Raw genomic sequence first — 16,895 nt, 5'->3', positions numbered from 1 at the left:
AAAGTGGTGAAGCAGGGCTGCAGGTGTCTCCCTCTCTCTCTCCCCTCTCTCTTGCGCTCTCTCTCCCCCCCCTGCCCTCAGTATCTGGCAGACTCTATCCAATAAATAAAGATAATAAAAAAATTAACTAGTATTTTCTATGTTCCTTCATTAATACCTCCACCTTATACGAGGCCAGGTATGGACATTTCCATTATTAGAATTATTATGGTGGAATTAGTGACCAGATTAAATCATATCCTCCACTCCTTAATTTGGGGTTGCATTTCAAAAGTATATTTTTGTTGGTAACTAGAATATCGTTACCGTGCTTGAATGCATATATTACCATGCACAAAGACCCTGGTTTGGGGACCATTGTGTACCAGACTAGGTGCACACAACGCAAAGTGAAAGGACCAGCATAAAGATGCTAGTTCGAGCCCCCAGCTCCCCACCTGCAGAGGGTTCACTTCATGGGCTATGAAGCAGGTCTGCAGGTGTCTGTCTCCCTCTCTATCTTCCCCTCTCTTGAGTTCTGTCTGTCTTATCCAACAACAACAACAGCTATAACAACAATAACAACAAGGGCAACAAAATAGGAGAAAAAAATAGCCTCCAGGAGCAGTGGATTTGTAGTGCAGGTACCGAGCCCCAGCAATAACCCTGGAGGCAAAAAAAGAAAAAAGGACCCTGGTTCAAGCCCATGTCCTCAGCTGCAGAAGGAAAACTTCATGAGTAATGGAGCAGTGTTGTGGGTCTCTCTCTCTCTCTCTCTCTCTCTCACCCTCCCCCCCTCTCTGTCATTCTTGATTTCTCTATCCAAATAAATATTTAACTTAAAGATAACATATACATTTAAAATCTTCTCTATCAATAGATACCCTCTTCCATTCGAGGAGTCATCCAGATTAAATACTTTTTCTTTTCTTGAAGAATCTTTTACTAGAGTATGATAAGCAGTCAGAGCAGCTGGATGTGGAAAAAGAACGTGCAAATAATTTTGAACATCAAATAGATGACCTTACAAGACAACTAGCAAATTCGACTTTTCAGGTAACTTTGAGGCAGACTTGAAAATTATAACAAATACTTTTCAGTTTATCTATTTTTATATAAAAGACTAAAATTAATACTTTTCTCTCATTGTTGGAAGGAGAATATGGCCAAAAACCTAGCAACCATCCTTATTCTAGTCTATTTCCCTCCGTGGTTTTAGTTTTTGTTTCATTTTTGCCTTTTTCTCTCCCAGTGCTCCTGTTATCTTACAGTGTTTGCCAATTTAATATCAACAGTAATAATTTTTAAACTTATTCTTGATTTTATATTGACTTTCTGTGGAATTCATTTTTAAATCTTAATTTTCTGTACTCTTGCCAATATTCTTGTTAATGTGTCCTTTTTATTCCTCCTTTCCTGTGTGATTTCTGCATATTTACAATAATGAATCACTTGTCATTGTAGTGTGAAAAATTGAATTCTGATAATGAAGATCTCCTGGCACGTATTGAGACATTACAGTCTAATGCCAAGTTATTAGAAGTACAGGTTTTAGAAGTCCAGAGAGCAAAAGCAGTTGTGGACAAAGAGTTGGAAGCTGAAAAACTTCAGAAAGAGCAAAAGATAAAGGTAAAAACAGCCTGGAATTAATCTATGTTAAGTAGTTCTTATCCAAGTTGTTCAAAGGAAGGAATGACTTACCAACAAGCAGTGTTTGTGTAAACAGCAGTTCATCAATACTGAACGTATGTCAGCTGTAAGTTTGAAACTAAGCTCTAACTTGAGGCCATATATGTTTAAATACTCAGTTTCCCAGGTGGTATTTTAGCATGCCAAATTTCCCTCAGAAGATACCTTTTTTAATGTTAGTTGGCTTGGGGGTTATGGAATGTTTGTTTTTAATTTTAGGAGCATGCCATTTCTGTAAGTGAACTTGAAGACCTTCATCTACAACTTCAAAAGGAAAAGAAGCAGCTTCAGAAAACCATGCAAGAATTAGAGCTGGTTAAAAAGGTAAAAGTAAACTTGAGTTCAGCACAAACATCAATAATGCCATTGTTAAACCAATTTATGAACATAGGAAATGTGTTTGAAGAAATAGGGTAGTGTGTGATACCAACATAAATTGCTTTTATCAAAAATGACAGTTGAAATTATGCCTCTCCAGAGGAATCTAGGCATAAAGATGAATTGATTTGGTTAAATAGTAATTGATAGGATTTGTCATATAATACTGCTATCATATGACAAATGAAGACTTACATCAGATGTTAAAAGCATCTTAAATATTAGCTAATTTTTCTCTGCTCTTTCAAAGAGGAGGCTAAAAAAAGGTGGTATAGGAACCACTTAACTTTTTTTCTAGCGCCAAAAGCCACTTAAAATATTAACAGTTTTTAAGTGCCCCACAAGGATAAAATGACTAATTGTAAATTACAGTGAAATAGGGGCCAGATGGTGGCACACCTGGTTGAGCGTACATGTTACAGTGCAGCAAGGACCCAGGTTGTAGTCCTCGGTCCCCACCTGCAGGGGGGAAGCTTCACGAATGGCGAAGCAGTGTTGCAGGTGTCTCTCTTTCTCTCTCCCTGCCTATCACCCCCTTCTCTCTTAATTTCTGGCTGTGTCTATCCAATAAATAAATAAAGATTTTAAAATATATATAAAATTTTAAAAATTAAAACTAAATTACAGTGAAATACAATAAAAGTGGAAACAGTGGATTAAACTATTTTATGAAATCATGCACTAGAAAATATCCAATTTCTACTTTACTAATGTATAAAGTTTATGTATTGTGAAGAAAATACCCATCAGTGGAGAAGCAATTACAGAAGCCAGACCTCCCACCTTCTGCACCCCATAATGACCCTGGGTCATGCTCCCAGAGGGATAAAGAATAGGAAAGCTTTCAAGGGAGAGAATGGGATACAAAACTCTGGTGGTGGAAATTATACTTCTCTTATCCTGTGGTCTTGTCGATATTTTGTATTTTATAAATAAATTAATAACAATAAAAAGGACACAGGGTCCAGGTGGTGGCACACCAAGTTAAATGCTCACATTATAGTGCACAGGGACCCAGGCTCAAGCCCCTGGTCCCCACCGGCAGGGGGAAAACTTCACAAGCAGTGAAGCAGGGCTGTAGGTGTCTCTCTCCCTGTCTCCCCCTTCCTCTCAATTTCTGGCTATCTATCCAATAATAAATAAATAAAAATAACAAAAAAATTAAAAAGAACACTATTTCTGTGACATCATTTTAGTTCTTTACAAAGGGAGTTGGCTGACCTAGAATTCTGTGAATCTCCTGTTTATTATGTACAGGATGCCCAACAGACTACGTTGATGAATATGGAGATAGCTGACTATGAGCGTCTGATGAAAGATTTAAACCAAAAGTTAACTAATAAGGACAGCAAGATAGAAGATCTAGAGCAAGAAATAATAATTCAGAAACAAAAACAAGAAACTTTGCAAGAAGAAATGAGTGAGTAAAACAGAATTCCCTTCAACCTATAGTAATTTAATCACTGCAAATAGGAGGGCAGCATTAAGTTTCTGACTGCCAAACGGGCATCTCATATAATGCTAAAAAAAAAAAAATCTTGTTAAGAACCAGAGGGTTGTAAAACAGTTGGTCATTTGGATGTTTATAATCCAGGTTGCTACTTAATGTATTTAGTCAATCACCTTTGGAAGTTTCTACTGTGAGAATAATGTAAAGATATAAAGTGGTCTTTGTCCACAATTTGCTGATTGGTGGCAAAATATAATGTGCATAATAATGAATTCTTTGTAAAATTATCATAGTTCATTTCATCCATTTTTCTTTTTTGTGTGTGTGTGTCAGCAAGGCTTCGTATGTGCAGTTTTGCTGATCCTCAGCCACCTTTTTCATTCTGTGTATTTCAGAGAGAGGCATGCACTGCAGCACTGCACTTGCTGTATTTTGACTTGAAACTCAAACTACTTTTTCATTTCCTTTGAAAATCTTCTTTAATACATAGGTAATTTGAAAGTGGGTTGTTTGTTTTGTAAATAGTGAAAGGGATTTTCAGGCATCTTTCAGTTAATCATGTCTAACTTAAATTCTTTAGTTAGAGAACATACTCTGAGTTCCTTTAAATTTATTGATTTGTTGTATGGAGTGAGCATGATATGTTTTGATGAGGGTTTGTATGCACTTGAAAACACTAAGTTAGACTGCATTGTTTACTGGAGTGCTCTGATGTCAGCTGTGCCATATCAGTTGATGACACTTAAGTCTGAGCTGTCTTTGGTGAGTCTAAGTATTGTTCAGCCAAGTACTGAGAGTTACACTTCACCTATAGTGTAACTCTCAGTTACACTTCACCATAACTGTGGGTTTTTTTTTCTTTTCAGCTGTCAGATTTTGTTTTGTATAGAGAGACCTGTAACCCACCTCATATGGATTTAGAATCATTCTTAGTGATTTAATCCCTCTGGCTTTGTTTTCATTTTTTTATTAGTGATCTAATAGTGGTCTACAAGATAATAACATTGCAGGGTAGAATTCTACGCTGCACCCAAACTCTGTTTTTTTGTCAGTTAGCCAAAAGAGAAACTTGCTATCTAAGAAAAGCTAAAAAGTTGCTAATTGAAGCATAGATTTATCATAAAGGGCATAAGTAAGTTGTACTTTTTATAGGCTGCCAGGCAATGGCACACCCACCCAGTTGAGGGTACAAGTTAACATGTGCAAGGACCTGGGTTCAGTCCCCAGGCCCCCACCTGCAGGAGGGGGGGAGCTTTCCTGAGCAGTGATGCAATTTTTCTTCCTACTTTCATTCTTTATTTTAGAAAGAGAAATGGAGAGAGAGGAGAGATAGTAAGAGGCACCATAGCACAACTTTACCATTTATGGAGTGACCTTGGTATCATCTATGCATCTACGGAACCCTACCCATGGAGTGATAGAACTCCAGCCTTGGGCTTCACACGTAGCAAAATACTAGTCACTACTGGTTTTTATAAAAGCAGTACAATAGGGAGCTGGGTGGTAGCGCAGCGGGTTAAGCGCACAGGGCACAAAGTACAAGGACCCGTGTAAGGATCTGGGTTCAGCCCCCAGCTCCCCACCTGAAGAGAGGTCGCTTCGCAAGCAGTGAAGCAGGTCTGCAGGTGTCTTATCTTTCTCTCCTCCTCTCTGTCTTCCCCTCCTCTCTCGATTTCTCTGTCTTATCAACAATAACAACAGCTATAACAACAATAACAACCACAACAAGGGCAACAAAATGGGAAAAATAACCTCCAGGAGCAGTGGATTTGTAGTGCTGGCACCGAGTGATAACCCTGGAGGCAAAAAAAAAAAAAAAGCAGTATAATAAAAAGGATTTGTTCTACTTTCTCACCACTATCATATATGTTTGCAGTAATCCATAGTAAGCTATTAATACATTTATTTTAAAGATACATTGGTACAAAGAAAAATTAAATTCTCTCAAAAGTCACTTCAACTCTTCTGAAATTATTTTTTTTCTTAATTTTTATTTTCTTTATTTGTTTATTTATTATTGGATAGAAACAGCCAGAAATTGAGAGGGGAAGCGGTTATAGAGAGGGAGAGAGACAGACATCTGCAGCCCTGCTTCACCGTTTGTGAAGCTTTCCCCCTGCAGATGGGGACCAAGGGCTTGAACCTGGATCCTTGCACATTGTAACATGTGCACTCAACCAGTTGTGCCACCACCCAGCTGAAATTATTTCTTACACTAGGTTCACTACAGTCTTCAGTGCAACAATATGAAGAAACAAATACCAAGATTAAGCAGTTGCTTGTGAAAACCAAAAAAGAACTGGCAGACTCAAAGCAAGCAGTATGTTCATTTTCATATTTCAGTACTTATTGAGAGTGTATTTATGAATAAGTTATCTTCTCAGTTAACCAAGATAGTATTTTGTAGGAAACAGATCACCTGATACTTCAAGCGTCCTTAAAGGGTGAACTGGAGGCAAGCCAGCAGCAAGTAGAAGTCTATAAAGTAAGATTCCTTTTACTTTTTAAGATTTAAACATGATTTTCCATGTAGAAGTTCCAGTTAGGCAACTTAAAAAGATATTTTATACAGTTATTTTTGTGCATCAATTATATGTGGATGTATGTATTTATTGACTCCCTAAATATACATTCTAACCTTTTAAAGAAGTGGAAGCAATTAGTCTAGTATGTCATGTAAGTGATGAACCATTTGGCTCAAACTAGACACTTTGCATGTATTAGAAAATCTAGGAGGGAATTGTGCGCTAGCACAGCGGGTTAAGTGCATGTGGCGCAAGGTGCAAGGACTGGCATAAGGATCCCAGTTCAAGCCCCCAGCTCCCCACCTGCAGGGGAGTTGCTTCACAGGTGGTGAAGTAGGTCTGTAGGTGTCTGTCTTTCTCTTCTCCTCGTCTCTCCATTTCTCTCTGTCTTATCCAACAATGACAACAACAATAATAACTATAACAATAAAACAACAAGGGCAACAAAAGGGAATAAATAAATTAATAAATATTAAGAAAAAGAAAATCTAGGGGCTGGATGGTGGTACACCTGGTTGAGTGCACATGTTACAGTGCACAAGGACCCAGGTTCAAGCCCCTGCTCCCCTCCCTGCCTGCAGAGAGGCTTCACAAGCTGTTCAGGAGGGCTGCAAATGTTTCTCTGTCTCTCTCCCTATCTTCACCTTCCCTCGCAACCTGTCTCTACAAAAAAGAAAATCTAAAATGCCATAAAACAGAGCAACATAAAATAAGCATAACCTCAGACGTGCCTATGGACTGTCTTAAAAATAAAAAAGGAAAGATTTATTTTTATTGATAAGAGTGTTTCACATGAGGCGGGAGAGAAAAAGAAAGAAGCCAGTCCTGAGAGTTGAACTGGGAACCGCCAGCATGAGAAGCTAAGACCTTCCCAGTTGAGCCCATTTTCCAATCATGCTTATAAAATTTGAAAATAATAGTGCAGGGCCAGTGAAATCATTTACTTGGGTTGTGTGCTGCATTGCCATGTTTACAGTCCAAGTTGGAGGCAAACCCCCAATACATGGAAGGGAGCTTTGGTGCTGTGTTCCCTGTCACTCTGTCTCTGCTATTCTGCCTCTATCTTAAAAGGCAGGGGGGGGGGAGAAAATGATAGTGCAGCCTCAAGAATCTAGAAAACAGTCCTATGTACTTACGTTGTATATGTATGTGTGTGTGCATAGATAAAGGTGTAGCCATTGTTTCCATGTTTCTAATGTCTGTTTTTCTGTTTGGTATTGCAGAATTATCATGTATTCTGGAATTTTAAAAAGCTAAATTAATTTATGGGGAAAATGTTCACATATGACCTTTACTCTTTAATAATAGATTAAAAATTGTTTAATTATATCCAACATATTCATATGCATAATCTTGTCCCAAACTTCAAGCTTATGTCTTAAGTGTCTTTAGTAGAATTTAACTGAGAAATGTTGCCCCCCAGATTCAGCTGGCTGAAATAACAGCTGAGAAGCACAAGGCTCACGAGCACCTCAAAGCCTCTGCAGACCAGCACCAGCGCACACTGGGTGCATACCAACAAAAAGTGACGGCCCTTCAGGAGGAGTGCCGTGCTGCCAAGGTGCGTTCTCCACACACAGCTGCTGTCAGCACAGAGCAGGCAGCTTACTTGAGGACTTATGTTTCACTTTTTACTGTTTCCTATTGTTTAAAAACACTTACTAGATGAATACCCAGTTCTGTTCATCTACCCTTGAACCCAGATTCCTTCCCAATCCTGTCAAAAAAAAAAAAAAGACAGATAATATCTTGTTTATATTTCAACTGTGTGATTCCTATAAGAAAGTTACTTTAAAAAAAATTTACTGGGAGTCGGGCAGTGGCGCAGTAGGTTAAGCGCACGTGGCGCAAAGCGCAGGGACCGGCGTAAGGATCCCGGTTCAAGCCCCCGGCTCCCCACCTGCAGGGGAGTCGCTTCACGGGCGGTGAAGCAGGTCTGCAGGTGTCTGTCTTTCTCTCCCCTCTCTCTCTGTCTTCCCCTCCTCCATTTCTCTCTGTCCTATCCAACAACAAAGCAACGTCAACAATGGCAATAATAATAACCGCAACGAGGCTGCAACAACTAGGGCAACAAAAAGGGGGGAAAATGGCCTCCAGGAGCGGTGGATTCACGGTGCAGGCACCGAGCCCAGCAATAACCCTGGAGGAAAAAAAAAAAAAATTTACTCAGAAAGTGTTATAGTTCTTCCTGACGGCTGAATGATTATAAAACGACGTTCTGGTAGAATAACTATGGGTGTCTGTATCTTCATTATACAAAGCAGTGTAATGGTTTTGTCAGAGACAGATACAGCTCTTAGCAGTCTTCACAGAAGTGTCAGGCAGGCAAGTGGACAGATCTCTTGGGGGAATGTGGAAAGTGAATAATTTAACTTTCCCCACACTTTTGGAAACTGAAATTCAAGTAACTTGTTTTCTTTTGAATTATTCTTATATTTGTAAAAAGAGGAAGTGGCACGAGATTCTTTCTAATGTTCCAAAAGTGGATAGTGTTGTTGTACAGTTTATGGCTCGTAAATTAATGTGCAAGGAAAGTGTGACAGAAATATCTCTCCTGTTAACAAAAGTATGTAATTCATATGACTTGAAATACTGAAAGGCCAAGCAAAAAACTTTTAGCAAAACTTATCCATGGAGCTAAAAATGTCATCTCCCTCCCCCCCCCACCACCACCACACCTTTTCAAAGCTAAGTCTTCATCTTAATTCATTCATCTATGACAGAAAATGGGAGAATATTAAAATGGAATTTTTTTCTCTCTCTCTCAAATGTTATAGGCAGAACAAGCTGCTGTAACCTCTGAATTTGAGAGCTACAAAATCCGAGTTCATAATGTTCTAAAACAACAGAAACATAAATCTGTGTCTCAGGCTGAAACAGAGGGAGCTAAACAAGAAAGGTAAAGTCTGCTGGGGAGGAGACTCAGCGGGAAAGCATATACCTTGAACACACAAACCCTGGGCTCAGTCACTGTGCCACACATAAGAGTGCTGCTTTGGGCTCTCTCACTCCCATGCAGAATCTTTTTTAGGACTTTGATCCAGGGCCGCTGCTTCACCTAGTAAGTTAAAATTCTGCTTTTCTTTCAACATGAAATTTTTTTGTGTAATTACCAGAGAGAAGAGTCTTAGATTTATTGTGTCTCCAGATACCAGCAGGGAACTATTAGTGCAAAGCACAGGGTTGCAAACTCAAAACAAATTGTTAGAAATGAGCAGCCTTTCAGATGAAAGCTAGATAATAAAAACCAGACCTAAAAGTTATGGTATGACTAACTTTTCAATTTGAAAGTTTAGAAGAAGAAAAATGCTTCTTTGTGGGCTTGTTCCCCATCGATTAGACTTAAACACCAGTTGCCTAGGAAGGTTTTCAAGTGACTCAGGAAGTGGCACAGTGGGTGAATCACTAGACTTCTAAGCATGAGGTCATAGTTCAGTCCTTTGCATTGCATGTAGCAGAGTAATGATCTGGTTCTCTTTCTTCCCTCATTAATAAATAATAAAATCTTTTTTTAAAAAAATGTAAGTTTTTAAATCTGAGAAGAATGGGGAAGGCTTTTTTTTTTTTTTTTTTTTTATCAGTGCTGCTCAGTTCTGGTTTATGGTAATGTTGGGGATTGAACCTGGGAGTTCAGAGCCTTGGGCAAAAAACATTTGTTTTACATATCCATATGAGGTCCTGAGTTCAGTCCCCAGCATTGCATATGCCAGGATGACATTGGAGCCCCATCTTCCCTCTCCTCTCTTACCTTCACCTCTCCCTTCTCCTCCTCTCTCCTCTCTCTAGCATTATTATTATTATTTTCTTTAAATAGTGTCTTGTACTAGTTTTGGCAAAATTAATGAACTTACACTGTTTTCCCCCTGGAACTTTTTACTATAATTTGATCCAATGTACTATTCTCCTAATGTTTAATTTAGAACTGTGTGAGTTTGTCCCCCTAAAGACATCGTACTGGGGGCCGGGTGGTGGTGCACATGGTTGAGTGCACAAGTGCCCAAGGACCTGCAGGGGGAAAGCTTAGCAAGTGTTGCAGCAGTGCTGCAGGTGTCTCTCTTTCTCTCTTCCTCTCTATCTCTCCTACCATCTTGATTTCTGGCTGTCTCTAGCCAATAAATAAAGATAATTTAAAAAAGAATTTTTAATTTTTTTTTAAAGACATTGTAAGCTATTTTGAGGCAATATACTGTTCTGTTCTACTTGAAGAGGGAACTTATAAATTCAGACTGTTACATAAATCTTTAGTGCCTAAGACCTAAAGTCTGTTATATTGAATCCTAGCCTCTAGATTCTTGTAGTGATTATATGTATTAGGAGCCTCCATAGTAAGTAACATCAAGTGAATGACATAAACAATTTGCTAAATGACTAAATTAAATGCATTTGAAACCACAAAATCACCTCATTCAAAAAAGAAAGTCACTGCTTACTTCTATTTTAGAGAACACCTGGAAACGCTGATTGACCAACTAAAGATCAAACTACAAGACACCCAAAATACCTTACAGATCAATGTATCTGAACTTCAGACTCTACAGTCAGAACATGATACTCTACTGGACAGACACAACAAGATGCTGCAGGAAACTGTGTCCAAGGAGGCGGAGCTCCGAGAAAAGTAAGGACCAACAGCAGCATTTCTTTGTCGACGTTCTTAATGTTTTACTCCTTGGAATAAATACAATTTGAAAATTAGAAATAGATAAAGTGGGAGATTTTGCAGCTTTACTTTTTCTACCTTTAAGCTCCCCTTTAATTCTTATACTTTTGTTTTTATGGCTTTTTTTTAGGAATAATTAATTCACTCTGCTGCCCTAGTATTCTGTCTATCCTTTGACTTATTTAAATGCTTAAACTTTTTTATTCTGGGGGGGCTAAGCATTGTCATACCTGGCAGAGCACAAACCCCCACCCCACCCCCATAGTAGGGAAGCAGATCAGCAGATGTCTCTTTTTCTCTCCCTCTTCTTTTTCAATTTCTGTCTGTCCTATTGAAGGAAGGAAGGAAAGGGAAGATCTTGGCCATTGGGAGTAATAACTGGTGGTAAAAAAAAAAAAAAGCATGTCTTCGTAGAGATAGCATAATTAGTATGCAAAGAGACTCTCATGCTCAAGGCTTCAAAGACCCAGGTTCAGTCTGTCGCACCACCATAAGGCAGGGCTGAACAGTGCTTTGGTTATAAAACAAAAACAAACAGACAAATTATTTTAGATTCAGGTGTCAAATACAAGCATTTTTCTTTCTCTTATGGATATTTTTCTTAAAAAGAAAATGTATTGTTTTACCAAAGTCAAATACAAGAAAACACTAGTAAAAATATTGGTTCCCAAACTAGTCCAAACACTGGCTAATGTGAGGTTGACTACATGAAAACAGCATTAGTGGCTGGGGAGGTAACTTAGTGGGTAGAGCACAAGCTTTGCAAATCTCAGTCCTGACTGAGTCTCCAGCACTTCCTATATCAGGGTGCTGTGCTGATGTATCTATTTGTCAATGAAAGAATGAAAGAAAGAAACAGGATGGAGAAAGCATCACTCTGGCACATACAATGCCGGGGATTGAACTTAGGACCTCTTGCTTGAGAGTCTTAACATTTCATCCATCCAATCTGCTACCTCCCAAGTTGCAATGAGCCTTTGTTTTTTTTTTTATTTTTTTTCCCTTTTGTTGCCCTTGTTTTTTGTTGTTGTTACTGATGTCGTCGTTGTTCGATAGGACAGAAAAATGGAGAGAGGAGGGGAAGACAGAGGGGAAGAAAAAGATAGACACCTGCAGACCTGCTTCACCACCTGTGAAGCGACTCCCCTGCAGGTGGGGAGCCGGGGGCTCGAACAGGTATCCTTAGCTGGTCCTTGCTCTTCGTGCCACATGTGTTTAACCTGCTGCTTTACTGCCAGACTCCCTGCAGTACGTCTTTAAAAGAGCAAAATTTAGGACCTACAAAGTGGCTCATCAGTACAGCACACACACTACCAAGCATGATGACCTGGATTCAAACCCCAGACTACCAAATAGAAGCGCCTATAAGGTGGGGAGCTTCATGAGTGTAGTACATCAGTGCTGCTATGTCTCTCCATCTCACTTTCTCCCTATATTTCCCCCAGTGTCTTATCTTCTGTCAAGATAAAAGAAAAGGGAAGGAAATGGCAACTGGGAGCAATGGAGTTGTGTAGTCACTAAGCCCCAGCAACCCTGGTGGCAAAAAATACAGAAAAAAGTAACATTTTAAAAATATTTAAATCGCGGTGAAGCAGGTCTGCAGGTGTCTGTCTTTCTCTCCTCTCTGTCTTCCCCTCCTCTCTCCATTTCTCTCTGTCCTATACTACAACAACAATAACTGTCTATAACAACAATAATAACTACAACAATACAAAAAAACAAAGGCAACTGGGAGTTGGGCGGTAGTGCAGCGGGTTAAGCGCATGTGGCGCAAAGCGCAAGAACTGGCTGAAGGACCCCAGTTCAAGCCCCCAGCTCCCCACCTGCAGAGGAGTCCCTTCACAGGCAGTGAAGCACATCTGCACGTGTCTGTCTTTCTCTTCCCCTTTCTGTCTTCCCCTCCTCTCTCCATTTCTCTCTGTCCTATCCAACAATGACGACAGTAATAATAACTACAACAATAAAAGAAGGTCAACAGAAAGGAATAAGTAAATAAATATTTTTTAAAAAAGAAAAAACAAGGGCAACAAAAAGGGAATAAATAAACATTTTTTTAAATATTAAAATCGCATGAGAAACTGCTAAAAGTTGGCAGTTCCTGGGACCATCTATTCGCTTATTTATTGCTCATTTATTAATGAGAGAAAGGGGTGGGGTTGGAGGATCAGAGTATCACTGTCACTTTTTATACATGGGAATCAAAGTCGGGACCTCATGCTTTATCTCTAGTCCAATACTTTATCCACTGTACTGCCTCCTGGGCAACCCTGGAACCCTATTTGAAAATTCTGATTCAGTGGATCTATATGAGAAGTAATATATATATATCCCAGTGATACTCACACGAACCATGATTTGACAACAACTGTAGTGAACTAAATTCAGAATTTTATGCTTGCCAGCTCAAAAATGGGTATTTTGCTTAACTGTTTTCATTATGAATCAGAAGAGCCCTTTATCATGTTTTCAGTGTAGTAAAGAATAGACCTATTACTCCTGTGTTTGCATAAGACAACCTGAAGAAATGGGCTAGTTTAAACTCTTATGCATTGTAGTCTTGTTTTCTGTAAACTCTGAAGGAAGATCTTCACATCATTACGTATTCTCAACCAAAGTTCTTAATCCTTAGTATGTAACACAGAAAATGATTTGTACTAGATAATGGCCAGGGTCATCTCTCTACTCATGCCACTACACACATAAGAAAGGAGTTTGTTCTTATATTGAGTAGCTGTCTAGGGGTGAATTATTCTAAGAACATATTTAACAAAGGCTTATTCAGCATCTAAGGTTAAAAAGCCTCATATAAACCAGGAGAATAGCACAAGGGGTTAGAGCACCAGGTTTTGCTTGCTGAGGACCCAGAAATTCTAGATTCAATTCTTGGCACCACTATAAGCCAGAGCTAAGTGGTACTCCAGTCTTTCTCATAAAAATAAATATTTTTTCATTGGTGAAATAGCTCGCTTGGTTGTTGTGCTATGCACAACCCCAGTCTGAGCCTGGCCCCTTCAGTATTGAAGGAAGCTTTGGCATTTGGGGTCTCTGTCTCTCTCTTTCTCTTCCTTTCTCTCTTCTTTCTTTCTTTCTTTCTTTTTTTTTTTAAGATTTTAGGAGAGAGAGAGAGAGAAAGGATTAGACATCATTCTGGTACATGTACTGCCAGGGATTGAACTCGGAACCTCATGCTTAAGAGTCCGATGCTTTTTTCCACTGCAACAACTCCTGGACCACTCTCTTACTCTATTTTTAATACAAATATTTTCTTTCTACTAAAATGGAGTGATCTAGGAGGTAGCAAAAAAAAATATATATATATATATATTATTAAAATGGCATGATTCAAGAGGTGGCATAGTAAATAAAGTATTGGACACCAAGGTCCTGAGCTTGATCCCCTGTATCCCATTTGCCAGTGATAATCTGCTTCTTCCCTCAAGATTTCTTTCTCTTTTCCTCCCTCCTGCCCTTCCCCCGTCTCTCTCAGAAATTGAGACCAGGAGATAGCCCACCCAATAGAACTCACATGCCATGCTCCCATCACCACATGAGAGCAGCAGAGGAAGCTGTATGAGCTTCTCCCTTAAGGGAGAAGACAAAGGAGTCTTTGAGAGGCAGCAGAATCCTGCAGGCACATGAATAAATAAAACTGTTTTGTTTTGTTTTTTAATAAAACTGTTTTTAAAAAAGACAAAAAGAGTTCATGTAAAGTAAATTCCTCTCACCCTTCAGGTTGTGCTCAGTACAATCAGAGAATATGACAATGAAGTCTGAACATGAACAAATTGTGAGTCAGCTGAAGTCCCAGAACGAGGTCCTTCGCAATAGCTTCCGAGATCAAGTGCGACATTTGCAGGAAGAGCACAGGAAGACGATGGAGACTTTGCAACAGCAACTCTCCAGGGTGGAAGCTCAACTTTTTCAGCTTAAGAGTGAACCAACTACACGAAGTATGTATGTATGCATGAAAACACTAGCTGCTATGTTCTTGTGTATTTATGTCACTTCAACACTTGCACGGCAATTTTTTTTTTTTTTTTTTTTTTTTTTTTTGTATTTATTTATTTACCAGAGCACTGCTCAGCTCTGGCTTTTGGTGGTGTGGGAGTTTGAACCTGGGACTTTAGAGCCTCAAGCATGACAGTCTCTTTGCATAAGCATTATGCTATCTGCCCCTACCCCTTTCACTTCAAATTCATAGACAGTTTGCTCAGAGACAGCTGACATCAGTTCTGTGATTGATCAATTTTAAATTTGCTTACTGACAAGACGCTTTTTTTTTTTTTCTTTTGCCACTTGGACTATCTCACTGGGGCTGGTGCCTGTACCACCACTCTACCACTCACAGCAGCCAATTGATTTTCTTTTTTGTAGAAGTGAGGAGCAGCTAGCAAGAGAGTGGCAGAGGAGAGACAGAACAGCACTGCTTCACTACTCATAACATTTTGCCCCTACAGGTGTTGCTACATGGTGACCAGGCTCTTTATCCTGGGCTTTTTTTGAATGGTAATGTGCACTTTACTAATGAGCCACCTCCTGACTGCCAGGTTATTCTTAATTCAATTACATCAGCCACTTGGAATGCTGGTTTTCATGTTTGTTACCCTCCATGTAATAGACTATTTCGGTTTCTGTGACTCAAGCACATGTCTTGTCTCATGACTTGTACCCTAATTTCAGTATTCATGACATCTCCATTCACTGTTAGTCATCAAATGGATGCGTTTGGAATTGAAAATAATAAAGAGTATATCCCGAGGAGAAGCAGTTGCTGAAGCCAGAATTCCCACCTTCTACAACCCCAAAAGAATTTTGATCCAAACTCCCAGAAGGGAAGAAATGGCAGGGAGGAGATGGCTAGAGGGCTCTGAACTCCAATTCCATGAGCCACCAGAAAGAGAAGAGGAAAAAGGGAAGGATACAAGTAGTAACAGAGGGAGTCGGGCGGTGGCACAGTGGGTTAAGCGCACGTGGCGCAAAGCGCAGGGACCGGCGTAAGGATCCCGGTTCAAGCCCCCGGCTCCCCACCTGCAGGGGAGTTGCTTCACGGGCGGTGAAGCAGGTCTGCAGGTGTCTGTCTTTCTCTCCCCTCTCTCTCTGTCTTCCCCTCCTCTCTCCATTTCTCTCTGTCCTATCCAACAACAAAGCAACGTCAACAAAGGCAATAATAATAACCGCAACGAGGCTGCACCAACTAGGGCAACAAAAAGGGGGGAAAATGGCCTCCAGGAGCGGTGGATTCATGGTGCAGGCACCGAGCCCAGCAATAACCCTGGAGGAAAAAAAGAAAGAAAAAAAAAAAGTAGTAACAGATGCAGGTGTGACTTAAGAAGAGAAACAGAAAGGATAGATAGCATAACGGTTATGCAAAGAGACTTTCATGCCAAAGGTTCCAAAGTCCCAGGTTCAATCCCCTGCACCACTATAAGCCAGAGTTTGTTGTTTTCGCCGGGCTGGCGGGTAACAGACGACCAGGGACTCATGGTTGAGCTGTAGGCAGTATCTCTTTATTCACACAGGACGCAGCGCAATCTATACCAAGCTAAGCTAAAAATAAACTAACTTAACTACAAACAATCTTGTCTTTATAAATATACTAGCCCAGTAGGGTGGGAACAGGATGCGACGCAGAGAGGGTGGAGAGAAAAGTGACTGGTGAAAATCAGGGTTTGACAAGGAGAGGGGGCGGAGCAGGTGAGAATTCTACCACTAAACCACCTGGAGGGAAGGTGGTGCTTGTTAACAGAGGTTATGTAAATAGAATACAGTGTTATGTAAATAAAATGCAGGGGGGATTAAACCAAATGAAACAGAAGGGGTTTTTAAAGCATACCAACAAGAGCTAATCAATGCATTGGTTAAAAAAAAAAAAGATAAGATGAACCACATAAAAAATTTGACAAATATATATATAGATATTTATAGAAATAATAATCAACCCATATCTGTGACCTTGGGAGAACTACTGCAGTTTCCAATGGAGGGGATGGGGACACAGAACTCTGGTGATGGCAACAGTAAGGAATTATACCCCATTATCTTATAATTTTGTAAAGCAATATTAAATCACAAAAAGAAGTTATTGAAATGTGCTCTGGAAAACCCATTAATAAAAAATATAATGGAGAGTAAGAGACATAGGAACACTGGAGTCTCACTAAATTTGCAGGGTTGACCTTGCCAATAAATTTTAAATTTCTAATTAGCTGGAATT

General features: G+C 39.6%; 1 protein-coding gene across 1 annotated transcript in view; it reads left to right on the top strand.

Moving 5' to 3' along the window:
* The window catches only part of GCC2 (GRIP and coiled-coil domain containing 2), a 60,841-nt gene that overhangs the window by 31,241 nt on the left and 12,705 nt on the right, over window positions 1–16,895 (top strand). The window contains exons 10-19 of the mRNA XM_007537336.3: window positions 916–1,035; window positions 1,444–1,608; window positions 1,888–1,992; window positions 3,304–3,466; window positions 5,716–5,816; window positions 5,904–5,981; window positions 7,445–7,582; window positions 8,799–8,920; window positions 10,463–10,639; window positions 14,414–14,631. Coding sequence (XP_007537398.3) covers window positions 916–1,035; window positions 1,444–1,608; window positions 1,888–1,992; window positions 3,304–3,466; window positions 5,716–5,816; window positions 5,904–5,981; window positions 7,445–7,582; window positions 8,799–8,920; window positions 10,463–10,639; window positions 14,414–14,631 — 1,387 coding nt within the window. The remainder of the gene's footprint in view (window positions 1–915; window positions 1,036–1,443; window positions 1,609–1,887; window positions 1,993–3,303; window positions 3,467–5,715; window positions 5,817–5,903; window positions 5,982–7,444; window positions 7,583–8,798; window positions 8,921–10,462; window positions 10,640–14,413; window positions 14,632–16,895) is intronic.

Source organism: Erinaceus europaeus, chromosome 3 (genome assembly GCF_950295315.1).
Source record: "Erinaceus europaeus chromosome 3, mEriEur2.1, whole genome shotgun sequence".
Taxonomy (NCBI): domain Eukaryota; kingdom Metazoa; phylum Chordata; class Mammalia; order Eulipotyphla; family Erinaceidae; genus Erinaceus; species Erinaceus europaeus.
Note: the sequence above shows the minus strand (reverse complement) of the source record. Positions and strands in the feature narration are given on the sequence as shown.